This window comes from Tyto alba, unplaced genomic scaffold (genome assembly GCF_018691265.1).
Source record: "Tyto alba isolate M040663 unplaced genomic scaffold, T.alba_DEE_v4.0 Super-Scaffold_21, whole genome shotgun sequence".
Classification (NCBI taxonomy): Eukaryota; Metazoa; Chordata; class Aves; order Strigiformes; family Tytonidae; genus Tyto; species Tyto alba.
The window spans coordinates 3,261,698-3,282,185 of NW_024881295.1; the positions used below are offsets into that span (position 1 = coordinate 3,261,698).

The 20,488-nt window shown below is 38.6% G+C and overlaps 1 protein-coding gene across 2 annotated transcripts in view; it reads right to left on the minus strand.

The window, feature by feature from the left end:
• Positions 1-2,348: 2,348 nt before the first annotated feature.
• The window catches only part of VWF (von Willebrand factor), a 144,840-nt gene continuing 126,700 nt past the window's right edge, over positions 2,349-20,488 (minus strand). For both annotated transcript variants that reach the window (XM_032995041.2, XM_032995042.2), the window contains 6 exons: positions 15,707-15,823; positions 12,409-12,507; positions 10,891-11,019; positions 9,124-9,163; positions 4,521-4,618; positions 2,349-2,694 (listed from right to left, as the gene is read on the minus strand). In XM_032995041.2, the coding sequence (XP_032850932.2) occupies positions 2,479-2,694; positions 4,521-4,618; positions 9,124-9,163; positions 10,891-11,019; positions 12,409-12,507; positions 15,707-15,823 (699 nt within the window). In that variant the 3' untranslated portion in view covers positions 2,349-2,478. The remainder of the gene's footprint in view (positions 2,695-4,520; positions 4,619-9,123; positions 9,164-10,890; positions 11,020-12,408; positions 12,508-15,706; positions 15,824-20,488) is intronic.

Sequence of the window (20,488 nt, forward strand, 5' to 3'; positions counted from 1 at the left end):
CTATGAGTTTGATCCCATAACCAGGCAGTTTTCCAATAAATAATCTGGACCTCCTTAGGAGAAAACAATAATTGCTCTAGTCTGAAAGCAAATATCTTTATTTTAGTCTGTTTCTCTCTTGAGACACTGAGATCCACAAGATTTTTCTTGTTAATTGAGGTAGAAGTGATGAAAGCAGGAATGCTTGCCTGTTTATTGGATAGATCTGTCTATCCACTTCGTTGCTGGTAGAAAATGCTAGCTGTGCATGTCTGCTTTTCAGAAGTTTCAAAAAACTGTGGCTCCATCTCTGCCCCTGTGGATGCTCCTGTGTGTCCTCCCCATGACAATAAGCTGGTGCCTGACGACTCATACAATTATCTGATTAAAATCCCTGTCTGCAGCCATGAAGCCTTAGGCTGCAATCCTGTCAGCTTTCATGAGCTAAGAAAGGTCAGGCTGGGTGAGGTCACCGATAGAAACAAACGGACAGCCCAGCGATGGTAAGAGGAAGAGGAAGACATTGCCTTTTACCCCTTATCCACTCCTTTTCTCTGGTCCTCTCTGATGTTGCAGGCTGCTGTGCCAAGAGTTGCTTAGTTGCAGCTTCAGACGAGCTGATGTGCAGCTGATTGAGCGACCCAAATCCATCTGTCAGGGAGCTTAATATCCAGAGCCAGCTACAACAAGGAACTAGCATGAGGATGGAGGAAAACTGGTGACAGAGATCCACTGCAGTATGTGGGGCTGGTGTAAATTAAAACGTGGTTCCTCTCCCTGGGTTTATTGTGATCCAATAGCAGAAGAAAGAGAGATGCATAGAAAGCCTGTACTTCTCCTAGCACTGACCAGCAATAGAGGATGTCCTGAATGAATAATAAGGGAAAAAAGGGCCTTCAATTCAATCTGTGTTGAATCCACAGCTGAATGGCAAAAGAGAAGAAGCAGGAATCTGCCTGGTTCCTCTGAAAAAGGAATACAGCTTGCCTTTTGAGTTGAAAGCACAGAGGGAGTTTTTGTTTGCTCCCAAAGGGAACCATTCATGAAGATGGGGAGGTGTTCTGACCCATTTAATCATGTGACATTGGCATTCATGTGAGGAGCAATAGTTCTTCATCTTAAAACTTTCCTCCCCTTGACCCAGGGGCAATGGTGACAATGTCCTTTGAAATGCCTTCTGTTACTACAGATGCCAACCTAAAAACTGCACAAGGATAACCTGATTTCCTGATCTTTTCTGCTAGACTTCTCAGGAGCACTCTTACTCCAGGACTTCTATATATGATTTTCACTAGTTCAAGAACACTTCTACTAGAGCTGGAGAAACTATAATTTTTTTCACCCATAACCTATTCCCAAGCCTCAGTGATTCCATCACAAACATATAGAAATTTTGGGGTTGCTGTCCCCCCTGCCACACCAATATACCTCCTATATGTAATTTATATATATTATTAAAACAAGCAAACAAATCAACCATAAAACTAACTCAATACAATTAGAAGTTTAAATATTTCTTGTCTTTCAAAAATGCAAATTGGGATGAACTGTTTTCCCATTCTCATATTTTTGAGAAATTAGTACTTTCCAGTGAAACTGCTTAACTGGATTCCACCAGGATCATCAACCCTCTGTAAAATCTTTTGTCTTCTATGGCCTGACTAGACCAAGTGGAATTTAAATCCTGTTAAAAATATCCTTGGCAGCAGTAACTAAATTAAACCTGCCACTGACAATTCTGCATTTGAAAGAACATTAACCTTTGTCGCTAATGCAACAGGTGAAGTTCTGGTAGCTGGAAATAAGGGAGATTACTAATGAACTTTCTCTTCAAGTTGGTCTGTGGAATTATTGAAGTAAATAGGTAAGAGCTGTCCCTCAGCCCCGTTCACAAGTACTGAGGACTTGCAGAAGTTATACAGCCTGTCCTCAGCACATAATTTCTTTGCATTCAGTTTCAGGAGGAACATGTATGTGACATCTGAAGGAAGATAACTGGTTGCCTGAGCCATAACCAGTATTGTTTATGTACCAAAAACACCACCGTCTTACTATGAAGCCTTATGCCATAATTACTGTACTCCCTGACTGGAAGTGGAAAAAAAAAAAAAAAAAGACCAAAAACCTTGAAGTCCACTGTGTGTCATTAAAGTCCAAAGTGGGGAATGCAAGTGTAGTATCTCTGAAGACAGTGCTAAATGCTTCGTGATATGTTCTTTAAGTAAAGCAACTGTTCTGTTACTGTGATGTGGGTTTGCATTTTGTTTTTTTAATAGTGTGAATTACTTTCCATGGTGCAGATGAATGTGAACAATACAATCTGCAGTATCTCTCCTATAAACCACCCCAAGAATAATCAGAAAATACTCTGTTGTGCTAGTAAGTTTTATTGTTTGCTATGTTGATACTATTAGTTAGTCGGGATTCTACTGGATAAAATGGTCTACAGAGAGAAAACGAGGCTTCAGCTGTAGAGTTCCTTCATCATAACACCTGAGATTAAACAACTGGCCTTCTTGGAAATACTGATTCTGTACACTTCCGAGAATAGCATTCACACTGAGAGGCAGAAGGGATGTAATGCTGCACCACCGTCCCGTTCGCACACTGGAGGGGGATCGTGACTATGGTTGTTTGAGTGGCTGTACAGCAGCTGCACACGTCTTCCCATTTCCCTGTCTGAACGGAATATCTGGTATTGCTTCTGCACTTGCCCTAAATGGAAAAAAGAGATACCAAGTTTGAACTGTGCCAGACATCAGTGCAATCAGAATCCAGGTTCTTCCCTTCAAAACTTCCATGGATGACTTCACCTGGAGTTCTGTGCTCTGCTGTAAACCACGAACTCAGAAACAGGTGTCTGATTCCAGAGAGTAGGGTGTTGGCCAAAGAGCAATGTCTCATGAGCATAAGCATAACAAAGGAAAGGTTAAGGAAGTGGTCACACCAAAAAAAGCCTATAATTTAAAATATCACAAGTGGTGTCCAGGGCTATTGTGTTGGCTTTTAAGCACATACGGTTATCGTCTCAGCTGTATGAGATCATGCATTCAGAAAGTGCTTTAGCCCAAATGTTGCAAGCCATTGTTGTCCTCCTAGTTGCTATTTTTCCTTGTTCTACTTGTCTGTCCACTACACTAATTTAGACCAAGCTGTTAATGCCTGTAGCTATATGCTTTCATGATGTAAAAAACAAATGGTCCCACGTGAAACTCTGTCAGAGCCCATTTCTTTTTGTGGCTCTGCACTCTTACGTCTGAGATTAATAGAAAAAAATTGCATAGCATTGTCAGGCAGGACTTTGGAAAAACTGTACTCAGTAGCAGCCATAGCAGGACTATTTAGTTTACTCAATATATGGCCAGATTCACAAAATAAAATCTGCACTTTTGCAGTGGAAGATTCAATACATATAACTTTATGGCTAAAGAACTGATTGACACTCACTTTGTAGACAGGACAAAAGGCTAATATTTATTTATTTATTTGTTTGTTTATTTTATTTATTTAAAATGAAAGGTAGGTGGTTTTGCTGTTGTTCTTAGAGCTCCCACTCTTACTAAGACTCAGCCCTTTGCCAGGTAGCTATCTGAAAAGCCTGAGCAGATATCCTCTTAATACTTCTCCTTCCCATTCCCATTCTTTTCTCAGTAGTCATGGGAGAGAGAGAGACTCATTTTGCCTTCTGCCTTATCTAAAGTGAATAGTCAAGGGGCTGGGTGCAAGCCATCTTCTTGACTGCCATCCTTGTATGCCATAGTTTGGACTGTATACAAGGGTTGTATACAAACCTTGCATGAAACACCGTTATCTCAGACTGAGCAGTTGTCTTGCTATAACCCAGTCTGGGAAGAGAATGTCATCTTTGGTTCCCAATCTCAGAGATGGGAACAGCCAGAAGGGAAGCCATACTCCTGTTTTAAATTGAAGTTGCTCTATAAGGTGTAAGCAGTGATGGGCTGGAAATTACATTTTTAATATGCTTATGGAAGAAATGCACAAGACATACAAAACACAACAGCTTAGTGTGCAGACTAAAAGAGGAGTCATAAAACTTATAGAGTACAGAAGTGAAATCATAGCACTGAAGTTTAAATGTCTGTTAAAGTACCATGCATCTAAATACCTATTTACACTCTCATAAATCAACTTCAGAGCCTGAAGACTGATATGTGTGCTTAACTGTAGACTCAGATCTGAAAATCAGCTTCATTAAGATGAATATTTCTTTTTTTAATGTTCAAAGTCCTAACAAAGCCACTTCAGATTTCTGACAGAAGAAAGGGAGAGTGGTATGAAGAAAGCCTTTGTTTAACATGCACACTTTTTTTCACGCTGGCTTGAATAGGGAAAATTCAGGCTCACCTCATTACTTTTGGCACTTATTTCCTATGAAGTTTACACTGAGTAAATAAACGAGGACAGAAATTGATGTACCACCTTCTGAAGTGAAGCCATAGAGGTGGCAAAGTTTTCCCTTGTGGAAGAGAGAAAGGGGCCAAGGGCAGGTTGTGGACAGAGGGCTTGCTTTAGTTATTTACCTCACAATGAGATATAGGCACTTCCTTTTCAGCCACACATCCGTTGATATTCCTGTACTGCAGTCTGGTACTTACTGGTCGGCATTCCACCTCCACACCTACAAAATTAAAAAAAAAAAAAAAAAAAAAGGAAAATGTGTTTGACAGTGCTGACAATTGATTTTTTTTAACTCCCCCTTGTTACTGGAATTGCCATTAGTGAGATGCCGTTACTGGTAAGAACCTTAGCAAGAGAATTAGGTATGTCTCCTTAGAGAAATTAATGTGGATCTGTGTACCTATACAACACTACAGCCTTAAAATTCCACTGGAGAGCAGGGTTTCACTCATATTTCTTTTCAGTTGACTGCTCACTTTTAAAAACACCTCAACACCTAATATCTGCCTTTTACCTGTTGGCTTCTGTGTTAAATAACGCTTCTTTTAGAGAAAGTTCAACGGTACCTTGAGCAAGCAGGTGTACATAAAAAAGATGACACAAAGAGAAACCCCAATAACCTCATCAGAGAAACAGAGCAACCCAACCTGGCTATTCCTGGGGCTGTCACAGGAGAGACATCCCACTGTCTTGGGATGATGCCCTTAAAGATGAGTTAGTGGGAGCAGCTCTCCAGATCATCTTACAGACTGAGGTGAGTCATTGCCTTCAGGACTGCGTGGGACTCCTTACGCAGTGGTAGGGAAGAACACTTTGGGATTCTACAAGACTTACTTATCATGGGGTTTTTAGGGGAGGAACCAAAGGTAGGGGAAGAGAGGGATTAATGTAGTTTGATGAGGTACAAGCATGGGAAAATCGATAGATAAAGGCATAAAGGGGGCTGGTTGCATGTTGAACAGCTGCTGGTCCATACTTTTGTCCGTTCTTGCCCTATGTTTGATCACTGCAGTCTCTCCCGTCTTCTTATTAAACTCTTTTTCTAACTACGTGTCCTGGGTGATGGGCTCTGTTCTGTGCCGTTGTGTGTATGGAGGCGTAAGTGGAATTGGACCACAGGTCATAGGGCCCGTGAGTCTAGGTTAGCAGGGATGCAAGACCAGTTACTGGACAGTGAGTGCCCAACTCCACAAAGGACCTTCATCCTGATCAGCTAGAGGGGAGATCAGGATGAGAATGTGGGTGCTGTTTGTGTTTGCCTAAGTACTCTCTGTTTCTGTGGGTGTACGTAAAGAATGTGGGTGTGCATGTTGTGTACCTGTGTTTGCACGTGTGCCTACTGGGATACGTGCTCCGCCTCACCGTTGCCTGGACCTGGGGACACGGAACTGTGGCAACCTCACCTCTATGAGGCTCCTAGATTTGACAACTCCTAGCAGGCCTTGCACGTGTAGTGGATTTTGCAGAAAACTAACATGGTAAAAGGAAAAATTAGGGAAAAAAATAAAATTAGAAAATTAATTTGCAAAAGTCTAACTTTGGGCCAATAGGAACTTTTCCACTGTCTTCAGTAAGTCATGAAATACTCTGATACTTGTTTTCCAATCCTTTCTCGCTCTTACTGTTAGGTAAATTCTCCCTGTTTTTTTTCCATCTAAAGATAAATCCAGACAAGAGGCAGTAGATCTGGATTTGTTATGTGTGAAGCGTGCAAGTTCAGGGAATCTGCCGATCCCTCTTTGTAGAGTGAGGTTGATTTGCTATGATCTGTTAACTGCAGTAGTTGACGGTGACTCTGTTCCTCCACTTTTTAAGGGAACCTCACTATTGACATGCTCAAATACAGACTAATCCAGAATATTTTGTTATGAACACTCTTGTCTGCTTTAGTACACATCTAAAGACTTGTGAAGGAACTAGTGTTTTTTTAGGTGGATATTTTATGCACTGCAAACAGCAGTTCTTTGTACTGTTAATATAGTGCTATGCCTCTGCATAAAGAGAGACTCCTACTTTTACTCATTTCTGGCTAACCAATGGAATTTCTGTATTTACCACTGGGCTATTTTTTACATACTACACAACAGCATTTCAGAGAACAAAAAGAATTCAGCTGGCCAACTGCACAACTAAGTAGATACATAAATTGAAGAGAAATGTATCCACCTTCCTAGCAGCAAAAAGCTTTCAATACCTTTTCCATGAAAATGATAGTACCAAATTGGCTCTGTGCCTTGCTGAGGCTTTACGTTTCATTTAAATAAAAAATAAATAAATAAATTAAAAAAAAAAAAAAAAAAAAAAAAAGAGCAGCTTCAAGAGTGGTTCTGTCTCCAGGGCCAGAGCTACCACTTCTCTTTCAATGATTTTATCACTTCTTTTGATAAAACTTGTCTACCTGGAAGGAATACGCAATTGTGTCCGCACAACTGAAAAGCCCAAACAAAATAATTCTCATCAGACTCAACACAGCTTCATCACCTTTTTGATCCTGACTTACCGACTTGTTCTCGAGTTACTTTACTACTCTCATTTACTTTTTTTGTAGACTATGCCTTCTTTGCAAAGGCAAGTGCTTGTAATTTAACAGGACATATGCATTTGAGATCAACAGGGAAAAGAGGTAAGAAGTTCTTTGTTAAGTGGGAAAATAAGGAATATCCATTGCAAATAATGAAGTCCTTTGGTAGTACCACAAAAATCTAACGAGAAGATAAGCTTGTTCATTTATGTGCTCCTACATACTTAAAAACTGGAACAGTGCCCTCAGGCACAATAATGAACCCCAGTTGCCAAGGCATGATGTAGAAAGGGGAAAGTGGCTTCTTAAACAACCTTTGCTTAAACCCACATAGGACTCTGCTGAACTAAAGGCATCACCCTGAACTATGCTTTGAACTTAAGAGAACAAGTTCTTTGCTCATTTCTTTATGGCACTGAGCTGTCTGAAAGACAAATTCTCTCAAGACCTGGGAAGGTAATGTAACCTATATCTAAGTCTCTGCATCCATGGGAAACTGATTATTCTCTTATCTAACTGTTAAGAATAATTAAATTACTCTGTTTTTACAGTAGCTTTGCCAAGACTTGGTATTCTCTGTAGAGTATGCAACAGACTGCATGTTGCTACTGAGTGCCCTGGTGAAAAGATATAAATACGCAGGAGAGAGAAAGAGAGTTTGGTATTGAGAAGTATCTGATTCAAATCCATGTGATAATCACCATCCTTTAATTGATAGCCCATGCTTAGTTGGCTACATGCAGTATGTTGGCTTTTTCCTTACGAAGGGCCCTGAATAGAGAAGGGGCCAGGAATAGGACTGTGCTGTAATACAGGACTTTTCAGTTTTGAGCTATATTCAAGCAAGCATGAATGTGAATAAGGATTTGAAGGCTCATAAAATATGGGTGTTTTTATGCACGTGATATTTCCCTTAGATCAGTCTGCTGCTGCAAGGAGCTATCACTCTTAAATCACTATAACTGTTAAATACATGTATTGACCTGTGCTCATTTGGAACTGGGTTTCTCCTCTCCTCAACTGCAGTGATAGGCATTCTCAACTAGTGGAGCCTGCCCACCACCTTGCCTTTTAAATCTTAAAATCTGTTTTTGTTAATAAATTATTTTCAGTATTCCTTACTTGAAGCCTGGTAGATTAACACTCTCGACTAGATTACATCTTTGAGCCATTTGACGGCAATCTATCTCAATAGCTTTCTGATTTCTATTTCTCAAGCTGGCACTCAGTGATTATACAGACAGGCAATGGCTCCAAACTCTCTAGGAGTTAATGTCCTTCATCAGGAGTATTATTACAGCAGTTACTGTGCCAGTGTGGTGATGGGCTGCTATGCTGGCCATCTTTTATTTATTAGCACATACATAAAGGATAAAAAAAAAAAAAAAAAAAAAAAAAGAACCCCAGCAAGATGTTGATATTCTGACCTTAAAAGAGAATATCAATCTTTTATTAGATATTTTTAATTTATTTTAAATGACCCACAACATTTTTAACTTTTTATTTACAAAGGAGAAAACTGAGAGGTAGTCTGTTCACAAAAGCATCAGAGATTCATTTTAGAAATCAGAACACAACCCTGCAATCCTTCCTCACATCAGCAAACCCTTTCTATGCTCACAGCCTGACAGACATTTGGATTATATACACAAAGATGCATAAAATTAAGAGCTGCAGGACTGACTTCTAGACTGACGAATTTAAGATGCAGTCAGGCAGGGAATACACCTTTGACAAGCATTTCCCCTACCATTTTTTGGTTATTACATTATCAAACCTGAATCATAATTCCATTACTGCCACCAGGGTTTTTTTTGCAAAATTCATGTTAGGTTGTTTGATTATTCATGAAGTGGCTGTCTCACATATTCAGTATCAGGTTATGTGACTTGTCAACCTGTGTCTGCAGTACTGTACCTGTTATCGTTAGATGAACAATAAAATAAAGCATTCATAATTAACATCTGCATAAAATGTGAAGGGTATCTAGTTCTTTCTAAGCACTTGGGAATACTGTCAAAACACATGTTCTAGTGGACTAAACATGGCAGCAATATCCCAATCAGAGGGCGGACTTGTTCGATGGTTCAGTTTAACCACATTGCTCAGCTCTGTTTCATTAAACTGCATCTTATGCAAAACATAGCTCCTTGCTCAGCAGCTTACATGCTCCGCAATACAAGATTTTTCGCTTATTTACTTACATGTGTCACAGCAGGTATTACCAATTTTTGTAATTCTGCCCTAAAACAATAAAAAACAAAAACTTCTATTTTAGCACAAGTAATACACATTTGTTCTGCTGGAAGAATACACAGGGATGTTTAAAACAGGGTACTAGGCAAGAAAATAGTACTTCTGTATTGTACAAAAATATAAATCTACATTAGTAATCACCTCTTTATCCATTTTCAGCTTTTGAACTTGTGATAGTATTTGTTGATAGCTGATTGGAAATAAGTGACTATATAAGTGACTATATTAGCAAGTTCAACACCTGAAAATGTTGCTTTCAACTTATATTAGGAGCTTTCTAAACTAAAGACATTGAATACAATTAAATTTCTGGGAACTAGAGTGACAAAACCAACAGCATTCAAGTCTTAGGTCTGTTTAAGAAGGGAAGTTAAATAGTCCCTCTTGATTTTTTTAGCAATATAGATGAAAGCATGCCTATTCCACAACAGCTGAAAATGTACAGGCAAATTATCATAAAATGTCACATCTGTCAAAGAAGTTTTAACAGTCAAAAATTTTATTTTCCTTGTTTCATTACCACCAGGTAGAAAATAATTCTCAGAAATATATGTACAGTGGAAAATTACTGAAAACCCATAGTGAAAGGAAAAAATGAGAAATATTAATACTGGAGGGTGATGTCATTGTTGCACCAAACACCTGAAATTACATGCAAAAGTTTGGAGGCTATTTTAATTAAAAAACCTAAACTTTCCATCTGTAACTAGATGAAAACCACTAATTCTATAGCTGAAATAATTTATTTTTTTGGATGGGAGGAAAATAAATGCAGTTTGGGAAGTTCTGGTTAAAAAGTAAAGTATTGCTCATTGGTTTTCACTGATAGACCTTTAGAATATGATAATAAACCCAAACCTGTAACAGAATCCAGCATTTTTCTGATTCTTTCTTTGTATAACAAAACTGTGTGTGCTATAGTGATTTCACAAAGTGAGATATGTACTGTAGAAGCTTTTTTCTTCCTGCATTCTATGTGCCAAATCCTCCATTTGCTTGATGTGTATGTAGACAGAGGCCTGGGCACAAGTTTTGTTAAAGGTTTCCTGCTTCCTGTTGTGCCCAAGAAAACAGGAGCAGGTGGATATATACACCTGTGTGATAATAGATGAGCAAAAGCAGGACACCATTTGCCAGAGTCCAACCTGCCCTCTGTTCCTCAGTGTATGCCAAACCTCAAATCACAGGAAAGATGGGTGGACATGTTGAGCGGGGGGTTCATTATACCAAACAACTGCAAATGTGGAAGTTTGAGCTCTTCCTACAGCACTGTGAAAATTCCTTTCTCAAACCTCATACAAGAGTAGAGAAAAAATGTCTTAGCATTTCATATGCATATTGATAGAAAACACGGGGTTGATGTGACTGTTTTCTCAGTTTGTGTAATTAACCACACAGTTTTGCTCTGGAAACCAAACTGAAAACATTGTTGGAACAACCATTTTCTTATGTCTGCTGCTTCATATGGAACAGAATTACTGCAAGCTCAGCATCTCCCTGGCAGTAGAGTCCCACATAAAACCAGCAGATATTTTAAAATAAAGAAAACTTACATTTTTCTGAATTTCAGAGAAAGTTCAAATTCAGTTTAGCCAAGGTGCTGGGAGAGGGTTGGGATTTCCCACCCTAATACACATAAGGTACCTATATACAGAACCATAAACATGACAGAGTCTATTAGGAAACCTGGAAACAGGACCCATTTCACTACTTACTCCTTCAGCCAAACATCTTCGGGAATCAAATGGAGGACAGCCAGTGATTCTCCTTTCCCAGATAAATTCTCCTTTCTCATTTACTTTACAGGTGTGACTGTCACAGCCATCCTGAAGCGATTCATTTGGCTGTAAAGATTCAAGGGCTGTTAGCTTTACACAGAAAAAAACACGGGACGGTGAATTTTCAGGATATTATACAACCTTACTGTTCCTTTACTGATATTTCAATTAATGTACCACAGTGGTAAAGTTTATAAAACATGGAAATCTTTAGTAAACAGAATTGTTCATTAACAAAGTCATCATCTTCTATTTAATTCCACAGCCATATTGATTACAGCCCAGTCAAGACTGTCAAAACCTGACCTTCTTCAGTTCTTAACAGGGAAGAAATTTCCATTAACTTATAAGAAAAACGTGTCTAAGTGACAAACTTGGGAGTTTGGCCTATGAGTTCTCTGTTAAAGAGACATATATATATATACGAATATTTAATTGCTGGCTGAGTTGGGAGCTTCTTAAAAAAAAAAAATACATAAACCCACACCTCTACTCCCCACACAGAACATTTCCAATATTTATGTTGGAAAAGTCCTCTAAGATCATCGAGTCCAACTGTAAACCTAACACTGCCAACTCCACCACTTAAACCATGTCCCTAACCACCACATCTACATGCCTTTTAAATACCTCCAGGGATGGTGACTCACCACTTGCCTGGGCAGCCTGTTCCAGTGCTTCACAACTCTTTCAGTGAAGAAATTTTTCTAATGCCCAATCTAAACCTCCCCTGGAGCAACTTGAGGCTGTTTCCTCTCATCATATCACTTGTTACTTGGGAGGAGAGACCAACACCCACCTCGCTACAACCTCCTTTCAGGCAGTTGTAGAAAGTGATAAGGTCTCCCCTCAACCTTCTTTTATCCAAGCTAAACAAGCTCAGTTCCCTCAGCCACTCCTCATAAGACTTGTTCTCTAGACTCTTCACCAGTCTCGTTGCTCTTTCTATATTCTCCTCATCTAAAGCGTAGCTCAGGAACGGAATATAATAAAATGTTATATGCTGTTTCTTGTGACAAGCTGATGGGTTTTAACCAGAAATATATATACTCCTGTTCAAAAATCTACAATGTTGGAGAGATTTTTCAAAATTCACATTTTCAACTTAAATTATTCATTTCTCATTTGAAATGAGGTTTTTAATTTCCTCTAAGTAGTTGTTAGAGCTCATATTCCACTTACAGTTCCTTGATAATACTCATGCTTGCAGGTGCATCTAGAATGTCCCTCTAGAATTTTGCACTGTGGTATGAAGTCTCCTTTTCTTTCATTTACAAACAATGATGACAAAAAAAAGAACTTTCTTGATAAAATATTCCGAGATATAAAAGGCACTAGTAATACCATGCTGCCTAACCAAAAGGAGGGAAAAAATGCACTTTCTTTAGGTTCACCAGAAGTCTGTGCTACATTTACATTTACTCACAAATAAAAGAAAGAGTGCTTAAAACTTACCTGAAGGTATTTAAGCCTTCCATCTCTCAGCTTGATGCTACATGAAGTTGGCACACACTTTCCACAGCAAGACCCAGGGATTTCCTGCCTTCTGTAATTCTAGAAGGTAGAGGATGTTTTTCTGCATTTATTTTGTTTTAAGCATGCTTCCTACACTTATTTGTGGACAGCAGGTTTTGTTTGTTTCTTGGTTTTTAAATAATTCAGTGAACAAAGTGATAGCCAGCAAAATGCTTTTTTAAACAGTAGGACTAGGCTACCTTAATCTAATTAGTTGCATACGTTTGTTTTTTGTTTTATAAAGGCTGGCATTAATCCTTGTACTGATTTATTATACATTAGGGAGAGAAGCTTGTTTCCAAGTAGAAAGCTTCTTCCTGTGTGGACTGAATTCAGTATTCTTCAACTGTTACTGTTGCAAGGTCAGGTCCACTAAACAACACATGACAGTAGGATAGGGTCAGAAACTTAATAAAATGTTTTGAGTGACATACAGTCCACATTTGTGGTGTGCAGGAGCTTCTCTATAAAGCTAATGTATACTACACATTACAACTTGGAAAAATAGTTTGAAGTGCTTAACCTAGGAGAAAAGGGCAAGATAACCAATAAGCAGAAGCCAGGGAAAGAGGAGAATAAGGCTAAGGTGGAAAATTTGGACTATGGAAAAAGGAAAAGGCTTGATAAATCAAGAACATAAAAGGAGCATCAGAGAGAGTACGATATAATAAAATGAAAAAGAAGATAATGGAGCTCCACTAATGGTACAAACGGAAAAAAGCAGTGGCAGGGAAAGGAACATGGGAGAATGAGCAGCACTAGACAGAGAGGAAGAAAGGTATAGAGTGGATAACGGAAAGCAAAAAGAAAGAAAAAAAAAATAAAAAACAAACCAGAAAGGAACTGAGTTAACACATGAAGTGTCCCACAGTAATGTCTCCAGCTGCTACACATAACCAACAGCTGCTTATGATGAGCTGAACATTTTTAAGACAACAAACACTTTCTGGTTGAGTGAAGGCATGCATGCTATCCATATGTTTTTTATAGAAAAATAATTTGGGAAGAGTAGGGGGTTACTATTAAATCACTAGAAGAAAACATAGTTCATTGTTATTTAGGTGAACTTGCTCTACTAGCAAGAATGTAAGCACCTAAAGTAGGTCATAAAATGACCAAAAAAACATGACCCTGATGAGTAGAACATGCTGTAGTTGGCTGCACTTCAATTACCAGTGCATTTATTTTCACAGCTTTAGCATCCAGTAGAAAGCAGGTGCTCCTGAGAGAGTATATACTCTTAACCTATTATTTTATCCATTATGAAGGAATTGTTTTTAATCTGGGTATACCATAACTCTGAGACAGGAAAGATGCCAAGTGTGTGTGTGAATCCCACTGGCCTTAGGGGGATGAAGACATTCTCTATCTTATTTGATTTTTTGTTTTCCCTTTAAGCTCCACAAATTTATTACAATGACTACAAAGGGATACATACACCTAGACCTACAATCTCCCTTGGGTAGCTGCACATCTCCTAAACACAACTTCATAGTGCTTAATAAGCCCAACTGGAAATTGCCCTTCTTCAGGGTTCTTTGTTTAGTCTGTACTTTTGGGTCAGGTCAGGAAAAGGAGCTGTTTGGGAATTGTGTGGGTGGTGAAAGAAGCAGGAGAGGAATGTTTCCCCATTTTATTTTAGCATGGATTTTATTGATTCTTCTACCTTTAATTTTTACAGCTGGCTTCTTACATTGAAAAGCAAGAATTTATGTTTGTATATTTTTGTGTGGGAACATACACATGCAAACATGTTTCTGGCCAGAGATCATTCTAGTGTATCTGGCTTTTTTTTTTCATTGATCTACCAGGTTATATTTTATGGAAGTGAGGAGGATTCAGAGCACTGAGCTTGGCCATTTATTTTCCTTTCTGAAGCCTGTGTCTCTAATCATACCTTACAGGAGGGGTGATATTAGGATCCAGAACCAAAGTATTCCAGATTCTCTCTTTTGTCACAGGCTACATCCATACCAGCAAATAAAGGGGGTCAATGCCAGTTTTCTGGCCCTGCAGACAAGTGAAACGCGCACGTATGTCTAAACTGCCTTCTCCCCACACAACAGGCTGGTCTTCTGTTGTTCTAATCATTGACCTGTGCCTGGGCATTATTTGGAAGTTTGCTAGGCCAGCTGGGACACTGATGATAATTCTTCAAGATAAGTGGTTGCAGGACATAATTTGACCTTGCAGTCTTGCTCTGTTTAGTTTATTAGTACAGATGAAACCAGAGAAACTTGACTTACTCCACTGTCCTTTCAGGTTCTACTTAGGGATTGAAAACTGGACTCATTCAAAACCGTGCCACTATCTCTTGCAGGGACTCTATCAATGGATGCCTCTCCTGGATATCAGCCAGGAATCCCGTATGATCACATTACAGATGTGGATTTTTTGGTGCAACGGCCACTGATTGCACAGGCCCTGGGTTTGGTTGGGTCCATTGGGCTCCAACCATTATCCAGGGAAAGGCAGAAGAGGAAGGGATATTTCAGCCTTTTTCTGTGAAACTTAGTGGCTGGTCTGTGCTCTTCAGATGGGGGAGATTAACCCAGCCTCTGCAACTTCCTTACGTCTCCTTCTACTTGAGGTATTGGTGCTATGAGAGAAAATTATGTGGCTGAACAGAAGTAGTCAGGCACTCCAGTCACACTGTTGGCCAGTGGAGTAAAAATGGGAGCTATTTGCCTCTGGTTTTCCCAGCCAAGCTCATTCCTTGCAGGTGATGGCAGCAAAGCAGCAGCAAAGACCTCAAAAAGGCCAGTGGAGCTGATAGGGACAATTACCTCAAATCACCTAAGGCATGGCTGGGAATCAGACAGAAATAGTATTGAGTCCAGCTATTAGACAATTTGGAATAGTCATAGGAAAGCTCTGAAGTATCCGGTCCCCGGAGGGACAGATAATACTGTAGGAAAGGAGACACAGCAGTTCCTGTTGCAAATGATTTGTCAAACCTTATTTTTCCCTAAAGGTAAGTAAAGTACACAACAAAATGGGCCTGTGGACCTAGTACTATGAAAAGTTACCTCTTCTACACTGTGGATTTAGACCACATTTGGTATATTTCATCTCATTCAGGGAAAGAAGAACACAGAGCCATGACTTCTCAGGAAAACTTTAAAAAAGGCAACAGGTCCCAGAGATGTACAGGACACAAACTGGTGTATACAATGAAGAACACGACCTTCTCATCGGACACATTCTTAACCAGAACATCCAGATCATTCTCACTTACTATTGGGCATGGTTCACAGGTTAATTTTGTACATGTCAGAGTGTATCTCCGAGATGATGTTGACTGGAAGGAGCAGTGACATGTTGTGCATTGATCCACCATCAGATGTTTCCATGGCTGAAACATTAGAACCAGTTTGTGAGTCAGTGACTGTCTATTTAGCAAAACTCAAAAAAAATAGCAATTTAATCTAGGTTAAATCTCTTCAAATAAGTCTTGCATTGCATTTTTTTTTTTGCAAGAGAAAGCAGAAAAACAACACCCCTTCTTTCCAGAGATGCAACTTTTTTCATCTGTAATTCCAGAACAAGCAGCATAGCACGAGGCTGTTCTTCAAGTAAGCCCTTTAGAATTCCTTGATCTGTGAAATGGCGTTGGCATTTCTTACTTTGTTGCTTACAAAGATAGCAAGCAAGAAAGGAATCCTTGCAAGTGATGGGGAAGATTTTGCCACAAGCTACCTCAACTATGTATTAGGTGGTTGCCACCAGTTCCATTTTTCCTAGGTGTAGTGAATTGGTTTGCCAACAAGTTTCTATCTTTGAGCCATCACAACCCACAGATGAGGGGCAGGTATTACTTGTTATTGGTCTTGAAATAATACTGCTTAGAATATCGAAAGGCCTAAAAGCTTACAACTGAGAAAGGAGAAAGAAAGACAAAGGCAGAAACAGAATTACTGAGAGAAGAACTGAACTTGTCCAGTTACACGCAAATCAGTGGCTGAGCTGGCACACAATTCAGATTCCCTGAGCTCTTCCCCAGCACCCTGTTTGCTGGATCCCATCACCTTTTCAAAGCAAGCAAAAATATCAAACTATTAAATAGGAAACAAAGAATGCGGAGTTAGTAATTGGATTCCTAGCACTGAAAGGAATTCTAAATACAAAGTCTTTCTGCCTCCCAAGTGCAAAGTCTTTCATTTCAACCCCAAAATAAGAAACCACTATTGTTGAAGAGAGAAAATGAGAGGAATCTATTCAAGATTTTCACAAGTAACTTCTAAAACTGAATAAATAAGGTTAACAGATAATGAATATTGCTAGATTACAAAAGCTTTGAGTTGTACTTCAAAATTCGGTGGAATGTCACTGTTGACTTCATTTGGAACAGGAATTTCCCATGCTACATATTATGAATATCCTCAAATTCCTTCTTCTCTTGTTCCACACTAGTAAACACCCATGGAACAAATGGAGCAAAACTAAGAAGCTGGCCAGAGTAACACTGTAAATGTAATGTGTTTATGGGTAGCTCAGAGCCAATACTCCAATATATGCACTGAAGGACAAATGTTCTGATTAAAGAATTTTAGTAACATTCTTATTCTGCACCCCCAGCACAACAGAGGCCTCTGTGCTTTTCTATAAAGCACCAGCAATAGCAATGACTTTTTTTCTTGTTTTGTGAAGGTCTAGAAAAAAGATCCTCCACACACAACATGATGGAGGTGGTACACTGATGGGGAGATCCCTGGCTTTTAACAACTCAGCTTGAGACCTCAACATGGAACTCCTCAGCTTTCTTGGTTTAACCTTTCAGAGTGAATATTGGGTCATTAATCTGAATGGTGAGGACACACTCATAACTTTTTCCTATGGGAAAGGGGGGGATAGCAAACATCATATGAAACTGCAGACTTCTTGTTTACTCTGAACATTGGAAAGAATTCAGACACAAGTAATAGTTCTAGTACAGACTACATGACCTCACAAGGGCATTCAATACACTGACACGAGTATTGCTTTACCAGTTGGTAGCTCCACACATGCATGTGCACAAAAGCTTTGCAAATCTGGGAGATGTCTTCACCATGTTGACTTTTTTCAAAATATGTTTGGGTTTGTTCTGTTTCCTATCATAATTGTACTTAATTCAGGCCCTCTAAAAATAAATGCTTAACACAGAATACCTCAGTAGCTCTAGGCTTTCACATCACAAACGGTCAATAAAGCCACAATTGATATTACAACAGATATCCTCTCTGGAACTTCTTGTAGTTTTAGCATTCCAATTAAATACAAAAAATATGGATAAAGTTGAGTTTATAATAAAATCACCGTTATCGGCAGGAACGTAAGGTTTACTAGAGACATGTTGAAACAAAATCCTCACACCCAAGTGCCTTGAACTTTTGGGGGAAGGTCTTACCTCAATCCAAGGTTTGCATCACACCTTAGTTCTAGGATATTTATTTAACGTATTTAAGGATCAGCATGCAAATGGCTTTAACAATGTCTTTCTGTGAACATAGCTTAGCATGACAGAAATGAGTGAAATAATGGATTGATACAACTTTTTCCCTTTATATAATACATCTATAATGTCTTTTCTTGGTTAATTTAGAATGAAATGTCAACATCTGCTAACCCAGTGTTAGTCAGTGCAACCAAAATAACCTGCATAAATCCCAAATCTACTCAGATCTCCTTCAAAAATGCCACTCAGTAAAAGCCTGGGAAAACAGATGAGTGATATAGATAATTCTTTTTGTAAATACAGCCACCTGCTTGGAAGTCTGCAGTTAAAGCCCACAGCATTGTTAAGAACAGCAGAGTGAATGCAATACACCAAATTACTGGAACATAATATTGGTAACCAGATACAAGACAAAAATGTAAAGGGATTAAGGACACAGTCAGTTAACAGAACTGCAGTAAAAGACTGAAAACTTGGAACTATTCAGTGAATGAGTTAATGGAGCAAAGTTTTCCCTTGATATAAAATGAAACTTGAAACCTATTCTTAAAGGACACAGAATAAAGGTTTTGAAATCCAGGAAGTATAAACTTCTGTGGACACCACATCTTCCTTCCTGACCAGAACTCTGGAACAGTCATTGAAGTAGAGAACAGTGTAAGACAAAGCTGTAGTAATGCCAGCTGCTCTAAAAAGCTTTCAGACATACATCTAATTAGCATACAATAAGTCATTAAATGAAGCTGGTTTAATTGAAAATTCAGTAATTTAAGACAAGTTCTAATATATATGCTCCAATTTAGTTTATTGTTTTTAAATCAAAATGGCCACTTTGTTTAGAAATCTTCCAAGATTATATCTCAACTCAAATTTCACACTCTCCATCCTGAGAAAATATTTTGGTAACTGCATTGCTGAATGCTAACTTCAGTAATGCTTGACATTTGTGACAGCAAGAGCACAGAAGTAATGTAACAGCTGGACCCTACCTACACCCTCAAAATCTTGCACAAGTAGTGTTTGATAAAATGACCAATTGTCAGGAAGAACAATAATATATTTTAAAAACTGTATTAAAAGACAAAAGAAAAACAAAACAAAACAAAGCATTTTAAAGACAGTTTTTTATATGGTCAGATAGCAAATAAGAATGAGTCAAAATGGATTTTTGAGTCAGCTGAAACACTTAATTCATTCCAAATTGGGAAAATTTAAAGAAGGGATTTTTTTTTCAATATTATAGAAGCTGAAATATTTTATTCTTAAGTCTTCAAAATACAGATAATTTTGATTTTGCCTTCAACGTGACATTTTGTTTCAAAACCTGCTTATGTTTAATTTTAAAATATTTTAAAACAGTTGAAAATAGAACAGAGTTTACTTGACATATCAGGTAAACATTTTGTTGGAAGAGAAAAAAATAGTTGTTCATGAAAGAACAGCATGCATCTGGAAAGACATCCTCCTTTTGCAACACAGAATATATATTTTACATATATATATGAATATCCTATATAACAGAAGGGGGGCAGAAGCTAGCAATTACTATACTGCATGACATTCTCTACAAGTATGGTCTTTATTAAATGCCACAGTTAGTTTTGACAACATACTACAGAGAAGAGAAATAGACGAATCAGAGAGAAAGCAGATTATTTCAGATTTTACCACTTTAAAACCCTTCTCCCAGTGTTCTGACAAGAAAGGCAGAGTTCTTTCTTGGATTTAATTCTACAGGGAAGTAATCTCCACACAGTATGATGAACGTTTGACGACAGGGCTTTAGCTCTAGCAAACCAATAAACTTATGCCTATCGACTATGAAAAAAGTCAAAACCAGAAGAAATAGATGGAGAAAGGTTCTCTCTGCCATACCTCAAATGTCCAAGGAGATTTAGGTAAACTTACCTTTTAAATAAATGAAAAAGAAAGATCTATATTGACAACGCAGGAATACGTAGGTTAAAAGTTAGGTTAAATGACTAAAGAGGACCTGTTTCCCTGGGGGATGATGAGAATATTTAGAGCTCTTTGACACCAGAGGTGCTGCCAGAATATGGATTTAGGGAAACAATGGACAATTGACAGAGCTCTCCAAAGATAAATTCGGCATAAATGAGATCAGATGCTTAACTCCCATCATTCCCACTGTCATGGGCTGGGTTAAACATGTCTTAATCTATCCATTAAATATGCTGTTGAGAAAAAATTTCCTCTGAGGGCATATCAGCAGAATCTTGAAAGGGGACAGAGGTCAAACAGCGAGGAAGCTTAGCTTTCCTGTTCCTGCTAATAGCCAAGGAGGGATACCCCTCCTTCCACACAGGTGGAGCAAGAGTCCCCATCCTTTTTTAATTTTTCTTATCCTCTAGGTAGAATACGGGAAGTTTTTGCTTCCCCAAAGTGGGCAAGGATCATTTTTGAGATTATCCCTCACAGAGAGTTTCCTGTGTGCTTGGTAGCCTGCAAGTCATTACACAACACAGATTACCACAGTTTCTAAGTCCTTTCTCAAGCATCCTTTCAAGATAAAGAAACATTACTGTTCCCATTTTGCAAAGATACTCATTGGCATATAGGAAG